Source organism: Centruroides vittatus, unplaced genomic scaffold, assembly GCF_030686945.1.
Source record: "Centruroides vittatus isolate TY-2023 unplaced genomic scaffold, ASM3068694v2 contig_18, whole genome shotgun sequence".
Taxonomy (NCBI): domain Eukaryota; kingdom Metazoa; phylum Arthropoda; class Arachnida; order Scorpiones; family Buthidae; genus Centruroides; species Centruroides vittatus.
Window position 1 is genome coordinate 5791363 of NW_027121101.1, and position 17620 is coordinate 5808982.

The 17620-nt window shown below is 33.1% G+C and overlaps 1 protein-coding gene across 1 annotated transcript in view; it reads left to right on the plus strand.

The window, feature by feature from the left end:
• The window catches only part of Ino80 (chromatin-remodeling ATPase INO80), a 116205-nt gene that overhangs the window by 19166 nt on the left and 79419 nt on the right, over window positions 1-17620 (plus strand). The window contains exon 3 of the mRNA XM_067263841.1: window positions 12943-13046. Coding sequence (XP_067119942.1) covers window positions 12943-13046 — 104 coding nt within the window. The remainder of the gene's footprint in view (window positions 1-12942; window positions 13047-17620) is intronic.

The window sequence follows — 17620 nt, forward strand, 5'->3', positions numbered from 1 at the left end:
CCATAAGCCTTATCGTGTGATTGTGCTCCACATCACCATCTACACTTGTACAGGTATATAGACCCCGAGTGCAAGTTACTCACGTGCCATCCTGGTGGCAAATATTTACATAATACATAGGAGTCCACTAAAGAGTGCATATGCATTTTATCTGAGACAATTCAAAAACCATACTTAGTGCAGTAAATCGCTTATTGTTTTTTAATTTGTATTTGAGTTATAATATTAAAAATGGGAAAAATCAAATGTAAATTGTTCTGTGTTTGGATATACACTAGCAAACACTAACATGTAATGCCAAAAGTTTCATTTTATTGTTTTCCTGCACATCGAAACCTTAAACAGAGGTGCCAAATTTGGATAAATTTTGCTAAAAGACAAAAGTAAGAAATACAAAATGTATTGTTAATTTTTTAACAATTGATGCGAATAATTTTCTAAAAATATCCTTGTAAATTTAGTAAAAATGGATCACAGTGGCTACCCTCTAAATCAGCACGGATATGCAGTATGTATTTCATAGATGGGGGAAAAAGCGAAGATCCATGATATCCAAATTATAATCCAACAATCTATCCTGAAAAAAGAAGCAATGAAGAAAATTGTCGACATGAACAGTCAATGAAGAGATATAAATTCCTAATGGACAGAAAGAACATTTCATTTGAAGAAGCAGAAGGACACTTTGATGTAGTAATTGAAGAAAATTTTTTAGACCCTAAAGAAGAACAAAAATGTGACTTTGGAACTCGGAGTCTACAAATGAACAGTTTGGAGACTTAAAAATTTTTATTTGCATGACTGTAACAATGTATCTGAAATTCAAATTCCCCACATTAAAATGATTTCAAAATAATGTGGAGAAAATCATAGATCCTGTCATTTTAGTAGTGCAGCAAATTTTTATGATCATCAATCTTTAAAACATCTAACATCAGTAGGATTCGATGTTTTCAATTTACTTTCAGACATGCTTCCAAACAGTCCTGTTAGAGTTTATGAATTGTCTTGGGAAAATAAATTACTAATTTTTCTAATGAAGTTAAAGTTGGGGTTGTGCTATTCAGCATTAGGTGTGCATTGTTTGGAATTCATAGAACCACCATTAAAACATTTTTTATAAATTAGAAATTATTTTTATTGCAACACAAGATTGGATTATTTGGCCAACAAAAGTATCTATTAAGGCTACATTACCTCAGTCATTTAAAGAAAATCATCCTGAAACAAGAGTAATCATTGACTGTACAGAAATTAAAACTGAGAAGTCATCATCAGTTCAACATCAAGTTCAGTTTTTTCCTACTATAAATCTGCTTATACTATAAAATATTTAATTGGAATTGCCTCATTAGGACATAACTTTTCTTTCTAGTGGGTATGGAGGAAGTAGTACAGATTCGTTTATAACAAATGATTGTGGTATTTTGCAAAAACTGGAGGGGGGAGATATTGTTATAGCAGATTTCAGAATCATCATCATCCAGTTTTGAATGTATGGGTTCAGTACTGTTTTCTTTAACATGGCCTTTTTTGTAAGTTTTCCTACTGCTACCTTTAAGAACTTTTGCTACTGCTAAATGTAAGCCATGAGCAATGCACACTTAGCTCTTTACATTGACTAATCCTGACACTTTTTTCATCACTGCAGCTCCATCTGTGACAATTGAAATTAGGTTGTTATAATCAACATTGAATTTTTTTAATTTGACATTTAAAAGTTCAATGCATTTTTCAGCAACACAGATCCACATGGGTGAATCAAACCTAGATTTCAAAATTTGTTACTTGTGTGTAGATTAACATTTTTATATCGACAGTTGTTAAGTGATGTCCATTTGTCACAAGATATACTGAAAGATTCTCCTCAAACTTTTCACTCCGATATATCTTTAATAATCTCAATCTGAATTTTTATTCCGAATTCAGTGATCATCTTTTTAATTGAATGAGAAGATTTAGGTAGATTTGCATATTCACTTGCAGAGAAAAGTTCATCTTAGGTCTTTCGATGTGCAAAATTTGGATAATGGCAGTTCGTCAACTGAAGCCATACGAGATAATACTGCAGGCAAAGACACTTCAAATTCTTTCTTGAAAAACGTACTTATTTATTTATTTTTTTTTTTATTAGATTCACTTTGTGCACTGTTTTTGCTGTCTCCTCAGATTTTCTTTTTAATCAGTTTATATCATGACATCATACAAGATGACTGACTATGCAGTCCTCTAGTACTTCCTCTGACTGCTTTGATTGTTTTAAAGCACAGTTTACAAGCTCCAGCATCTCTTTCTCTTGTGCCATTGAAGTAATCCCATGGCGAATTTTTACTCATTACTACAATAAACGTGAAACATACTGTATTAGGGAAAATGGTATTTTCTATTTTTATTCATCTTTTTATTTTATAGCTATCTTTATACAGTAGAGCATCGTTTATCCGAAAGCCGGTCAACAGAAATGTCAGTTAACTGAAAACTTTCCAGTCGGACTATGTCGTGCTGAATCGAACGTTTTTGATACTAGATTAACTTCTAAAGTATAATTTTTTTGTTTTTATATTTTTCAATATATTTATTTTTTGTACAAAATAAAGAAATAATTTTTAACGATACAATAGCCTTGATTATTATTATAAAAATTTTTGTTAGACTTAAAATCAATGAAAATTCAACGCAAAGCGACATGCAATGGAGAAAAATTCAACATGAAGCAACGGAGAAAAATTTTAACATCGGATAGGTTACTATATTTTTTTGTACATAATCAGTTATTCGAACAACTCCGGTCTCCAGTTGATTCGGATAAACGATATTCTACTGTATTTTTATTAATGCATTCTATTGTTTCTGTTTCAATTAATCTCACAATAAAGATTCTGATATCTGAATTTTACAAAACCTGACTCCAGAGTCACTAAAGCACATGCCAATGAACAAGAAACACACAAAGTTAGAAACAAGTTTCTAGAGTCTTGCACTTAATCCAGTTTAATTGCAATTATTGTTCCATTATGACAAACATTGATAATGTTTGTAAAGAATATTACTTACTATGTAAGTCGTATTTTCAGTCAGCATGTATTTATGAGCTATTTTAAATCAAGACTTGGTAAGAAGTTTCCTTTTGCACCTCAGCTATCTCGAAAGCAAAAACAAGACCTGTTTTTTGAGTATAATACAGGGAATCAAGTTATAACAGACTAGAAAATTCCTTTTAGTAACCTTAAATTACAAATGGAATGACCCATCACCATCTGCATTGTTTTCCCACTATGGTATGGGATGAAAGAAAAGGGAAATCTTCTTCCCACAGGTATTTCCAGTGAAAATTAAAAAAAATAAATAAATATTGGGTTAATGATGCCAAAATCCCAACTATCACTAAAGTAGTCAAAGCATTGTTGGCTCTCAGTCACAGCAGTGCAGATGTTGAAAGAGAGTTCTCCATTTCTGCATAGGTTCTGACAGAAGACAGAACTCTGTCAGAACAAATGATGAATTCATTGTTGATAGTAAAAGATGGACTCTGTGTATACAACAGTAATGCCTTTTTGGTGCCAATGACAAAGAAGATACTTGGTTTAGCCCGCATTGCATATGCTACTTACAAGGCTTTTTGGACAAACAAAGTAAACTGAAAGAAGAAGAAAAGCAGAAAAAAAGACAAGAAGGAAGGATGAGAAAAGAAGAGAAGGATAAAATAAAAGAGCTTGAACAGGAGACAAAGAAAATTGATATTCTTGAAGCTGAGCTGAAGAAAAAAAAAGAAGAAATGCAAAGGAAAATGAAGTCTAGAATGTTTGAAGAAGCCACTAATAGACTACGAAATGCTGTTGAGAAAAACAATGTTGAAGAGATATATCTTGCCCAAGGGCTATTGGAAGGTGTGAAGAAAATTCAGTGTGATGAAGAGAAAACGAGAAGTGCAAAAACTGCAGCATGACTTAAAAGAAAATCTTCTTCAACTACAAATTTTTTTAACAAGAAATCAAAAAATATACTTTGAAATAAATGGCATTTGAAATTCAAAATGTTATATGGAGACGCATTCTGGTAGTTATGTTACTCTTCCATTTCCTTTGCTGTATAATGGTGGGAACTCTGTATGGGGTACATGAAAACTTAATGCAGGCTCATTTTGGCTTAATGCAGTCTTGCTGGTCACTTTTCTGGAGTATAAACTGAGCCTAACTATTTTCATATTTAATTTTTTCAGTCAACTATTAAGTGGACTGAAAAAATTAATAATCGTTTGCAATGTTATTGATACAAAATGTGTGTTTTTTTAATAATGTCTCTTTTAGTTCACTTTAACACTATTAGCTTTTTTCAGTGTGAACTCTTTTTTCATTTTTTTTCACTGCCATGACTGCTTTAAGCCCTGATATTATTATGTCTAAGTTTACATTTAACAATTTAACATAAAGTAATTTAAAAATGAGTACATAATAATCGATTGTCACGTTGTTTAAAAGTGTGGCAAACCTCACCCCACCGACATTAGGTGGTGAGAGTACCACCCACAGTCGTTCTGGGAAATGGACTCTGACCATAGGACTGAACACATTGTATTTTCTTTGTTAAATAAAATTTGTAACCTAATTTTGTAAATTTGGGAGTGCTTCAAATATGACATTAAAACAGGGTTTTATGTTGTTACAAGTGGGTTTTTTAACATTATTTAGTATAGTAAAATCATGGGACCGATAAAAATTTGATGTTATCAGGTCAGTCAAAGTCTTTTCTCAAGGTCATTTTTATGACCTTGAGAAAAATCTTGTTTTGCTGTTAAAAATGTCAGTCTAATGTGATAATTTTTACACTGAAGTGTTAAATTGGATCTCATTCATATAATACTGTTCAGAATTGTGAACATTTCAGTTGTTTATTTTCGTTAAAATGGAAGTAACCGACGAATACAAAAGACATGTTTTATAGTTTTTATTTTTAAGTGGTGAGAATGCTACAAATGCAGCCAAAAAAATAAATACTGTACATAATCAAATTGTAATTAGTGCAAGGACTGCGCAGACATGGTTTGAAAGATTTAGAAACAATGATTTTAGTGTGGAGGATAAGGCTCGTACTGGAAGACCTGTTGACTTTGATGATGATGCTCTCTCTGCACTAGTTGAAGCAGAACCATCTTTAACTAACCAGTTGATGAAATTGTGGAACATTTAAATTCATCCCATGGAACTGTTCATAGACACCTACAACAAATCAGAAAAGTTTCAAAGCTAGAAAAATGGATACCACATGAACTGTCAATAGCTAACCGACAACAACGTGTAAACATTTGCACGTCTCTTTTATCCCATATTGCTTTAGAACCTTTTCTTGGTAGGCTGGTTACTGGAGACGAAAAATGGATTTTCTATAATAATGTGATGAGAAAAAGACAATGGATGGATCGCGACAAGCAGCCAAAACCGACTGCAAAAAGGTGGGTTGCATCCAAAAAAAATTCTTTTGTCTGTTTGGTGGGATATGTCAGCTGTAATTCACTTTGAGCTGTTAGAACCTAATCAAACAATTACAGCTCAAATGTATTGTGAGCAATTAGAGCGTTTAAATGAAAAATTGAAAAAAAATCGACCGTCGTTAGTGAACAGAAAGCAGGTTCTCTTGCAGCATAACAATGCCAGACCACACGCTGCAAAAATAACTGTACAGAAACTTGAAAGCTACAAGTGGGAAATTTTACCTCATCCACCATATTCGCCAGATATTGCTCCCAGTGATTATCATCTTTCTTGCAGTTTGCAGAATTTTTTAAAAGGGAAAACTTCTGAGGATGAGAACAATGTAAAAAAGGCTATTTCTGAATATTTTGATTCAAAACCGAAATCATTTTACGAAGACGGGATTAAAAAGCTACCATCAAGATGGCAAGAAGTTGTACAAAATAATGGTGAATACATTATAGATTGAAATAAAATTTAATTAAAATTTTTTGCTGCTTTTTTTGTAGATAAAAATACGCATGAACTTATGGACTGACCTGATATATTAGGGTTGTCATTACATCCAATGACGTTATAATCGGGTTAAACTGTATGTTTAGAAGCTCACCTAAATGCAAAATTTTCAGCAACGAAACACCCAAATTCAGTATTCGAACATTTTCGGCCACTCTTTTATCAGCCTTCTTCAGGAAATGTAAAACAAAATAACTGTTCTATTTATAGAATGTAGCCACATTCTAATTTTCAAAAGTTTCAAATCAGTTTGAACAATTGTTTCAATGTTTTGTAAGCAATGTATATTCTTTAGGAGTCTAAATAATACTTCCATGCATTTCGTACAGGAATGTAATCAGTGTTGATGTGTGCTCCTCTCGTGTTGGCCCTGTAGATTTCTGCAGCTTCCAATGATCTTATTTGTTGTCTTTCAAATACCGTATTAGGGTAGCCTCATCCCATAAAGGGTAAATCCTGGATCGGTGGCATACTGGGCCAGAACTGTATTAATGTTTCCTTTTGTTACATCATATTTGTGATCTCGTAACCTGGCTTGTAATGATCTGTATGTGAAACAATATATGTTAGTTTCCTGTTGAACCTATCATTCTGTAGTGGGATATGGTAAACTCTAGGGTGCTCTTGCATCTTCAGTGTCATATTTTGCATTAGACAAAAGGCAGAAAACACTGGGTGTCCTTTTGTATGTTACAAGTATGTTTAAATCCTTGGCAATCTTTCTGTATAACTTAGGACTACCTGATTCCCTTCTGTGTTGTTAACATTAGTATTGGTATTGAGTGACCTAGCATGATATGTGTACATTATATTGTTGATAAATGAGTGGCTATACCCGTGCTTGGATGCAATATGTTTCGGTTGTTCTAGCTCTTTATTAGTATCTGAGAGCTGTGCACAATGTGAGTGGGCTCTTGCAACTAGTATGCAGAATGCAGCTGCTTTATATAACCATGGGTCAGTTGAGTTGGCCAGTATGAATAGGGGAACATAAGTAGGTTTACGGTACACTGTGGTGTTGAACTTATTATCTGCTACCTGAATCTTGATATCTAAGAAATTAACATCCATATGGATTTCTTGATCTAAATTTAGTGTTAATCCATAGTTGTTAGTATTGAACACTTTTAACACATCTCCAATATCTGGTCTATTTCTCCATATAATCAAAATGTCATCAATATATTGGGTATAAATGAGGATATTATGTTTGAAGTTTACTAAGGACCACTTCTCCAATTGTCATATGACCAGTTCACAAAGATCACCCAAAATGGGACTATCCATGGGTACCCCCTTTTTTGGATGTTCATCAAACTAAAAACATGAGGAATAGCATAACAGGTGCACTAGGTCTAATATCTGAGAGTGGGAAGATTGAGCATCAGAGGTAGTGCTTAGAAAGAAATCTCCTAAAGTGCAAAAACATGGTTCTAAACAAATAGATGGAAACATGGATACAAAATTGAACACTAAGATATTCGTTCCCACTTAGCTTAATAGCTGCAAGTTTGGATAGAAGTGCACCTGAATCGGAGATCATATATGTATATGATTGAAGGTGGCACTTTAACAAGTGATCGATCCGATCTTCCAACAAAAACATTGGGGATCTGGCTTTATCAATCACAGGATGCAAGTGTTGAGCAGGTTTGTGTGTTTTTTTGCAAAGGTGAACAGGTGGGGTGTCAGGGGAGCTGACTATTGTGTGCTGCAGGCCTAGGGCCACCACTAGGCTAGTGCATGTGAACCTACCGACACAACTTTGGTGTTTTGTTGCTGGAAATTTTTCATTTAGGTGAGATTCTATAAACATAGATTGAAATTAAAAATCTAAATAACTATCTCCAATCAGTGTAGTCTTTCTCTTCATACCAGTACAATGCAGTCAAAAACATCTCCGGTGGATCCTAGTTAACTTGAATTGGGATAACTTGAAGTTGCATTTATTCAAAATAATTTTCTTTTCCCAATCATCTAGCATAGAGATTCACATATTAAATCAAACTGTTTAACTCAAATTGGATTTTGATACACTATATGCATAATCTCTCTGGAATTTTAATTTATATAAAGTAATTAATCTTCATCTATCAAATAAACTAATCAGAAGCTTTTTATAAATCACAAGAACCATGTTTGAATAAAGATAAACAACATTTCATGTGATGGCAAGTGGGAATGGTGGCTTCCAGTGTATGTGACCTAGATACTGTAATTGCCATTCAAACCTGCTTATTTTATTTTATTTTATTTTATTACTGATTGATTTCTCCAACTAGCCAAGATAATAAATAAATGTATTTTCAATAAATTAATTTTTAAAAAACAATTAAAGTCCAATTCTATATAAACATTTTATCCTTTGCAGCAAAATTTTAAAACTAACAATTGTAAAGAGTGATATGTTTGTGATAAAAAATAAAAAGTAGATTGATTTTAGGTGTAAAATATCACAATTTATGAAAACCACTTAGGAATGAACAAATCACCTATTCAGTAAAGCATTTCTCAGTAGCTTATTGAACCATTTGTTTAAGTGTTTTTGAGTTTCTGGACAATATTAAGATGCTTACACTGACACAATGACAATATAATAAGATGCATGGAAATATCATATGAATAGTTTATTATGGGTCAACAATAAACCAATACACAAAATCTTGATTTTTAGCTGAACCTCCATAACTCAAAACTCAAATTTTTTCCCTGGCTAATTTGAGTTAATCAAGTTCCATTGTATAAGATTATATATAATTAAAATAAAAATTTAAGAGTGCAAAAGTATTAAAAAGCAATAATAGTAATTAATAAATATTTACTGTAACTAATCTGTTTTTAATTGAATTCTAATGAATTATTTCCAATTTTTAAAAGATCAGTTTCACAGAAAAATCTTAAAATTACTAAATTGTTAAAAGTTTAAAACAAATGATATTTATGTATGTGTTAGGTTTCACATCATTAATAACCATAATATCTGTTGGTGAAACTTTCATTTCCATTGGAGGACAAACTCTTCTTAAAGTCTGAACAAAATCTTCTGCCTTAATTCTCTCTTTAGATCAGGGCTGCAGAGTCAGTAAAAAAACACTCGACTCTGACTTCTGATAATTTTAGTAGGCCAACTCCCAACTCTGGCAAAATTAAATACCAAGTCATTTTATGGGGGCAGAGGCTCTCATAGGGGGGTACCCTACTCTGAACTCTGAAAGGAGCGTGAGGCGTTTACCCAAGTACTTTTATACTTAGTATTTTTAATATTTATTTGTAAAAAAAAAATTAATTTTTAACAAATATTTAAATAAGAAGAGAAAGGATGGTGATAAAATTCTACATCCACATATCTTTATTCTACAGCATTTGCACTTCAATTTCACCCTTCCAGAAAAGTTAGTTTAACTAAAAAGTGTGCGATCTAGCTACTTCAGCCCCTTGTTCAGGAAAGAAAAATATATACTCTGATCAATTAGTCTGGCTCATTCATAAAAATAGAGTACTTATTTAGAGCAAGAATAATAAAGGAATGATTCAAAAATACAGTAGACCCCCCTAGTTATATGTTGTACGAGTCACTTAAATACATGAGCCAATCACAGCCTGGCACGTGTGCAGTTTAGGGGCTACGGCTGTTTGAAAGATTTTCTTCCATAAAGACTAATTTGACTCAACATTTCCAAATCACATATAATTTTTTGGGAATAATCCATATAAACTATGCTATAAACAAAAAATTTTAGGATTACTTACCGAGTGTGCACTGTTCGACAACGCCATTGCTTAAACTTGTTTTCGTCACAGAGCGGCTCATCAAACGGCGGACGCGTGTTTTTTGATCAGCGAATTTTTCTCAGAAAAATAACTTAACTTTGGAGACATCGTTAATAAAAAATATAATTTTTATAGCCGTTGAATAATAAATGTTTTTTAGTAAGTCCAGTGCTCATTTAAACTTAACAGTTTGTACATTATCCGCTATTGGCCCAGATTCGACTAATCCTGTCGCGTCACGAGTTGGCGATGACGTTTTACCGTGTTATACGAGTCTCTTTTAGCATGTTATACGAACACGATCGCAATTTTCTTCGCCGTGTTATACAAATCCGTGTTGTATGAACCCATGTTATGGGGGGGGTCTACTGTATTCAAATTCAAGTCGGTCAAAATAATTTAACTACAGGTACTCCTCACTTTACGACCTATCTGCTTAATGACCACTCACACTTACGACCAATTGAGTTGTGACCTGCAATTCAGGGAATCCCCTTTCTCAGCTTGAGTGTCGGTCAGTGGCAAATGGTCATGCGCACTAAGCGTACTATAATAGTCTTTTTATGAATAAATTTGAAGTTTGTTGCATAATTTTTATAATTTTACAACGATCCTATATTCCCAGTGCAAGCTCCTCGCTTATCGACAAATTCACTTAACCATGTAGTCGTCAGAACGGAACTCGGTCGTAAAGTGAGGAGTACCTGTACTAAACACAATTACTACAAAGAAAACTACATATTTAATAAATTAAATTGCTGCATTTTGTATTTAAATGAAATGAATTATAACAAAATGCAAAATGATTTTAAAAAATTAATAAATATAAAATAAATTTTCTTTCATTTAAATTAAAAACGAAATTAAATTTAAAATGTCGGTGTTGGAGTCGACACATTTTTTCTGACTCCAACTCCTCTGGCCAGAAATTTTTTCTGACTCTGACTCCGACCCCACAGCTCTGCTTTAGAGGCTGTATTAAGAATCCATTTTGTCAAAGGAACTGACATAAACATAGATTTGCCACGCATCTCTCTCGAAAAGTCTGCCATTTATGAATCAGATGTGGACTCCAAGATCTACATAGCCTAACTTCTTAATAGCAATGTATCTGTCTTTACTATTGTTTGGTACTGATGTAACAATCATTTGCGATTCTAAATTATATGTCAAGCGCATTGCACTTATGTATGTGTTAGATCTTACATCATTAATTCTTTGATGATTACTCCCATAAATATACCTGATAAATGTAATGGGCTGTACAGAGTAAGCACGTTTATGTACATTCTTCAAGTTTGTCTTATTGTAGTACACTCATATATTTGTGAAAAACAAAACTTTATAGACAGCTATTGATAGATTTAGAAAATATTTTCTATGTGGTTTTTGTAAGATTTAGCATAGAATTTTCTGATGTAAAGACAAACATGACATCTATTCATTGTTTACACTCATTGTCTCCTTATGGATTGTTGGAATTATTCAACAAAATTGAATTAGAAAAAGAAAATATAACTTAGTTTATTAAAAAATATGAATTTAAAAGGCAATATATTAATTTTTTTGTAATGTTTTACATTTTTTAAAAATTGACTAACTTTAGGAGCAGAGGATTTAATAAATTAAATTGCTGCATTTTGTATTTAAATGAAATGAATTATAACAAAATGCAAAATGATTTTAAAAAATTAATAAATATAAAATAAATTTTCTTTCATTTAAATTAAAAACGAAATTAAATTTAAAATGTCGGTGTTGGAGTCGACACATTTTTTCTGATTCCAACCTATTTTTTCTGACACCAGTAAACATTCTCATCAAAGGGTTAACTGAATTATATCTTGCTTATTGATGCAATTATTGATTCTCCAACCAATCCTCACATTTTTTCTGACACCAGTAAACATTCTCATCAAAGAGTTACCTGAATTATATCTTGCTTATTGATTCAATTAGCCTATGTTAAAATTGGTTTCGTTTTACATCATTTTCACTTAAAATTGCAATTTTCAAGAACCTATCAATGACATTAAGTGAGAATTTGCTGTATTTTTGTAGTGTGTCGTAGTTAACATCAACAGCCTGTCTTACATAATTTTTAAAATATTACATATGATACAGTCATAGGTTTCTGAAAATCATTCATAAAAAATTGTATAATAACTGAAAATTTTAGGTAGGTAGGTCACTCATATTTAAATTATCTTGAGTACTTGGATATAGTTTCATCATTCAGCATTAAGAATAACCATCTTTATGAAAGAGTTATTAAACATATGCACCTGTAAAACCTATGTAAACCAGAATCACATGGTACCAAATTTTTTTTTTTCTGGTTTGCCAGGTTCCATTTTGAACAGTTTTTTTTAACATAGAAAATTACTATTTTGAAGAATGTTTCCATTTATACAGGTGTCTGTTTCATTTATATTTGTTTTTGACAGGTTTTACTGCATTTAGCTTTCTTTCATTTGAACTACTACTACTCAATTCAAGAATCATTGGCATTTTTTAAATAGAATAACAAGTTTATCTCTCTACTTACCTTAACATATACACTTTTATGATAATATGTATTAATTATCATGTATGGGATTTTGTATTATGCATTGGATGTTGCCTGTATGTTATGATTATTGCATATTATGCTTTGGTTTTTGCATGTATAGACTTGGACTTTGTACAGAGATTACTTTTTTACTGTTTATATTTACTTTTTTACTGTATATTTACTGTATTTGTTTGTTATGGGACAATGTTTGCTTGGTGTTTTCCTTTTATTTTGTTCCCTGTATAAAGGGTATTTGTACCTTGTACTAAATAAATAATAATATACACTTTTATGTTTTCTTGAAACCAAAAATAGTTTTTCTTTCTTGAAGTACTTTCTGGCCTCTTGCCTTTCATCAAAGTACAAAAACTCTTCTAATGGTGGCTGAGAAGCCTGAAAGTACCTAGGATTAAGAGATACTTTACTTTTTGTCTGTGAGATAGCAGAAAAATGTACTGTACAGTACATTTAATAGAATACAATCAATAGAAGTAATACAATAAAATCAAAATTACTAATAAAAATATTTCTTCAAAAATTTGTATTTGTATTTTATTGTTATTATTTAATCAAAATTATATTAATTTTAAGTTTGACATAAATAAATTAGTATATTACTGTTTTCTATTTAAGTGATGTGGATGAAACAACTGAAACAGAAGCAGAAAGTCAATCAGAAATAGATGGAGATGTACTAGATGGAAAATTGTCAAATGATGTTCTTATTTCATGGCAAGGTTAATATTTTTAATTTTATATTATTATTTTAGTGTTTTAAGAATTATTTTTAAAAGATCTCATGATTTGAGTGAGATAAAATACAGAGATGCCACATGTGTGAATTTGTATAGTTTCTATGGAAGTCACTTGTAAATTATGGTCTCATAGATAACCCTCTTAAAACTAAGGAGCAATCTGTTATATTCTCAAATAGGCATACTAATGCAAGAACATATGTAGGTGTTAGGTCTTTGTTTGAATAGAATTGTCAGTGTGCTAGGTCAAACCAATCATTTTGTTAAAACTAATGACATAGAATGTACAGAAAATGAGTGCTTATAGTTTGCAAATAGCTAAGAGTATGTCTAAAAATTGTTCTTATGCAAGACCAAGTTGCAAGGCCACGCCTGCCCAAAAATGATTCATGTTCACATCTAAAAATGGCACATGCTCTTCTGATGTCATGATTGATGTTCTGGAAAAAGAGTGCATTATAAAGCTTGTCTTAAAAATCATGGTTAATGTTACCCTTGGTGGCAAGATGGCGACCAGAGGGATTTTTCCCAACATTCTAGACGGCGACGGGGAAAATTTTCCCTAATTCGAGACTGCTACGGGGATAATTTTTTTCCCTGCGTTCGACGTGGCTAACGCGTTTCCAGTCGCCATCTTCGTCTTCTATGGAGACTGCGCGTTGCGCACTGTTTTGTAATAACACAACCTAGTAACTCCTATACTATAATAAGCTACTGTAAACCCTATTTTAATAGAAAAAAAACATTTTTTTACTCACGTTGATTGTCTGTCATTTCCCTTTTTTACATTTCTTCCCTACTTTCGAACTTTGATCTTTGTTTATTATAGATCTTTTTCCCCCCCCCTCTTGTTTTGCGTCTGCTGCTACTGTCGATGACTTCTTATTTCTTCTTTTTTTGCTCGCAGTGGTTGACGTTTCCTTATCCCGACCCTTCTTTGATTTCTTTGAATTCTTCTTCTTATTATCGCTGTTTTGAACGGGTGCAGACGGAACTGTCTCGGGTTCTACTGTAGCTTTTCGAGATATCCCGGATGCTAAAGCCGAAATCGTCGCACCACATTCTACCACACAGTTAGTGCCATATGAATGACAAGATACATCCCCAGGACAGACGACCACTTTTGCTTTTAAAAGTTCCTTCGTACACTGAATATTTAACTGCACATGAACAGCATTTAAGAAGACATTAATTTTTTCGCTTCTGTAATATAATTTGCATGTCTTATCGCACGTAGAACACGTCGACTCTATCTGCTGTATACCTAATTTGACCGCAAATTTGAATGCATTATCAATTGCCGGGTTCAATCCCAATTCCGAATAATCTGTTTCCATCATTTTATAAAACTTCCTGGTAGTACATTTGGCCCAGAATTCCTTCAAACTCAAATCAACGTCGCCCATGACATGCACGAAATTTCAACAAAAAGAACGCAATTTCTTTTTGTTTTTACTCGTTAAAAAATATAAATTACCTTTTTAGCAATTCGGAAAGAATAGATATTGTAAAAAAAAAAAACTCGCTGCCAACAACGAACATGCAACACACCACTGTCTTCTACACTCCCTCCAAACGAAATTTGCATAATTTGACGATCTCGGCACCAACACATTACGTCACAACATTTCCAAAGAGCTCCCTCTCTCTCACGTCACAAACGCGAAATCGCGCGTCTCCAGAAACACGGTCGCCACGTCGAACGCAGGGAAAAAAATTTTCCCCGCCGCCGTCTAGAATGTAGGGAAAAATTTCCCTGGCCGCCATCTTGCCACCAAGGGTAACATTAACCAAAATCATTAATAAGAAAATGATTTCAGCAGAACATTCCTAATCTCATCACAACTAAAAGCTGTTGTGTGTTGAACTATGTCATAGACTAATGGAAGAATTTGATTTCTTTATCAATGATAGTGTAGATTGATTAAAAACACTAATTGTATGATTAATAAATCTGCAAAATTGAAAAATAGTAAAGCATTATAAAATTCAATAGGAAGGATAATTTATGGAAATTGTATATCATATTAATTAGTATTAACACAGTTTAAAAGTTTACATTTGTTGGTCAGCTGTTATTTCATTATACATTTTACTTGAGTACAATTAGTATCATTACATTGAATATCTTAATACATGTAACTGTTTGTCTACAATTAAGTAATGTGTTTTATTTGACAAGATAATTAATTAACAATATTTTATAATAATTAGTGTCATAGTTTTTTTTTAATTCATTGGTAATCTGATTAAAGAAATTGTTTATTTTATACATTTGATTTAGTGTTAGGTTACTTAATTTAGCTCTATAATCTTGATTTTGATTTGTGCGTATTATCTTCATGATTCCATATTTTTGATGATATTTTACAAATCTTTCACAGTCCTTTAATAGATGGATCAAAGACCAGTCTCCAGAGTTACATCAGTAGCAGTGATTCTTAGTAAGGTCTATATAAGTGTTGTTAATAAATAATGAATATTTTTTAAGTCTTATTTGCAGTAATAGTCTTTTAATATTCATATTAGTATTTACTATTATTATATTCAAGTTTGAGGGGATATTTAGTGTGCTTATATACCATGGATGATAGACTGGATGCATTAATGAGTTTTGATCCTTACTTATACACTGCTGGCCATTAAAATTGCAACACCAAGAAGGAAAGCAAATGAAAAAAAGATATTTATTGTACGTAAACAGTATGGCGTGAAGACAAAATGATTAAATTTGCAAGCAGTTTGGGGGTTTACAGGGGTGCGAAATTAGTAGAAACAGTTACCACCCCTGGCAGCTAAAACGGCCCTTATCCAGTTAGGCATGGAGTCAAACTGGGCTTCGATGACAGAAACGGGCAACTTATTCCATGCTGCTTCAAGTCTATGCCACACTTCATCAACTGTATTAGCTGGAGAGGGGTGGCGGGCCAGTCTCTCAGCAACCCATGACCAGATGTTTTCAATTTGTGAGCGATCTGGAGACCATGCAGGCCATGGCAACAATTGAATACCCTCTGTCAAGGAAGGTCAGAACACGACATGCAACATGTGGTCTTGCATTATCTTGTTGGAAGATGGCGTTTCGCAGGCCTCGAAGATAGGGCACAACCACTGGACGTAATATGTCAGAAATGTACCGATCTCTATTCAAATTACTGTCGATCCAAACTAGAGATGTGCGTGTCATGTACCCAATGGCTGCCCATACCATCACACCAGGTGCAGGGCCCCTACGCCGATATCAAATGCAAGCAGGCGACGAGCAGTCTCTTTGGAGCCTCCAGACATGTATATGGCCATCAGAATGCTGCACGCAGAACCAGAACTCATCTGAAAAGACAACATTGTGCCACTCCTGTATCCAGCTTTGTCGTTGGGCACACCAGAGTCGCCGTCTCTTTCTATGCTGCATTGTCAAGGGAAGCCGAAGTAATGGTCGCCGTGCTGACAGTCCATGCTGCTGCAAACATTATCACACCATACGAGCGGATACTGGATGTGCTGCAAACAAGCCCATTTTCTGACTAATGGTTCGTGATGTGGTTGTACGGTTTTGCATGGCCAACCTCACAATATGTCTGTCCTCTCGGGCGTTAGTCATGGGAGGGCGTTGAGATCCTGCATGCTGTTCAGTATGACCCTCAGCAACTCATCAATTCCATATTCGCATGACAGTGGTTGGATTTCGACCAGTGCAAGTGGCAATATCACAGAATGATAATCCACACTCTTGATAGGCAACGATCCTGCCTCTATCGAATTCCGACACTTGCTGGTAAGCATTTCTTCTTCTTATTCAAGGCATAACATGATATTCTAATGAAACCCCGACCTTACAAAGCGATTTCCGAATGAGAAATCCACTGCACAACTTTTCTTTTATGCAGTGCTTCAGATGTCGTTTGTCCCTTCTGCATCGTCTAAATGCGCTGAAATACTAATCATTTGCATATCCCAACCTCTTCTTCCTTTCATATGATTTTGATGTTCATATGATCATTCCTTCCTGGTGTTGCAATTTTAATGGCCAGCAGTGTAGATTGTGTACCATCATTAATGTATAACCAAATTGACAGTTGTTTTCTGAATTATCAAATAGTTTATTGGAGATTTCAAATGATTGAAGTAATTTATTGAACTTATACTGCCATATGTTTTTATTATTTTTAAGATCATTGGTTTGATTTATCATTTCTTGGTGTAAAAATTTAATATCATCATCATTAGTAGATTTTAGTCTATAATAAAATCTGATTAACCTCTTTAAGAAAAACGGAAACAGTTGGTTTGTTTCAGCTCTTAACGCTTATCCTGGTACTGTTCTTTCAATTTTAAACAATTTTCTTAAGAAAATGATATGAAATTTTTCTAGATCATATAGCAGATCAAGTGCCCATATAGGGCTAGCGTAGTATATTAAAGGGGTTATTAGGGTGTTAAATAATTTTATCTGAAGTTTTAAATTTGTGATTTTTAAAGATGAACATAAATAAATGACATTATCTATTAAAGAGTTGATTTTGGTAGTAAGATTTTTCAAATGTAGATGAAAAGTA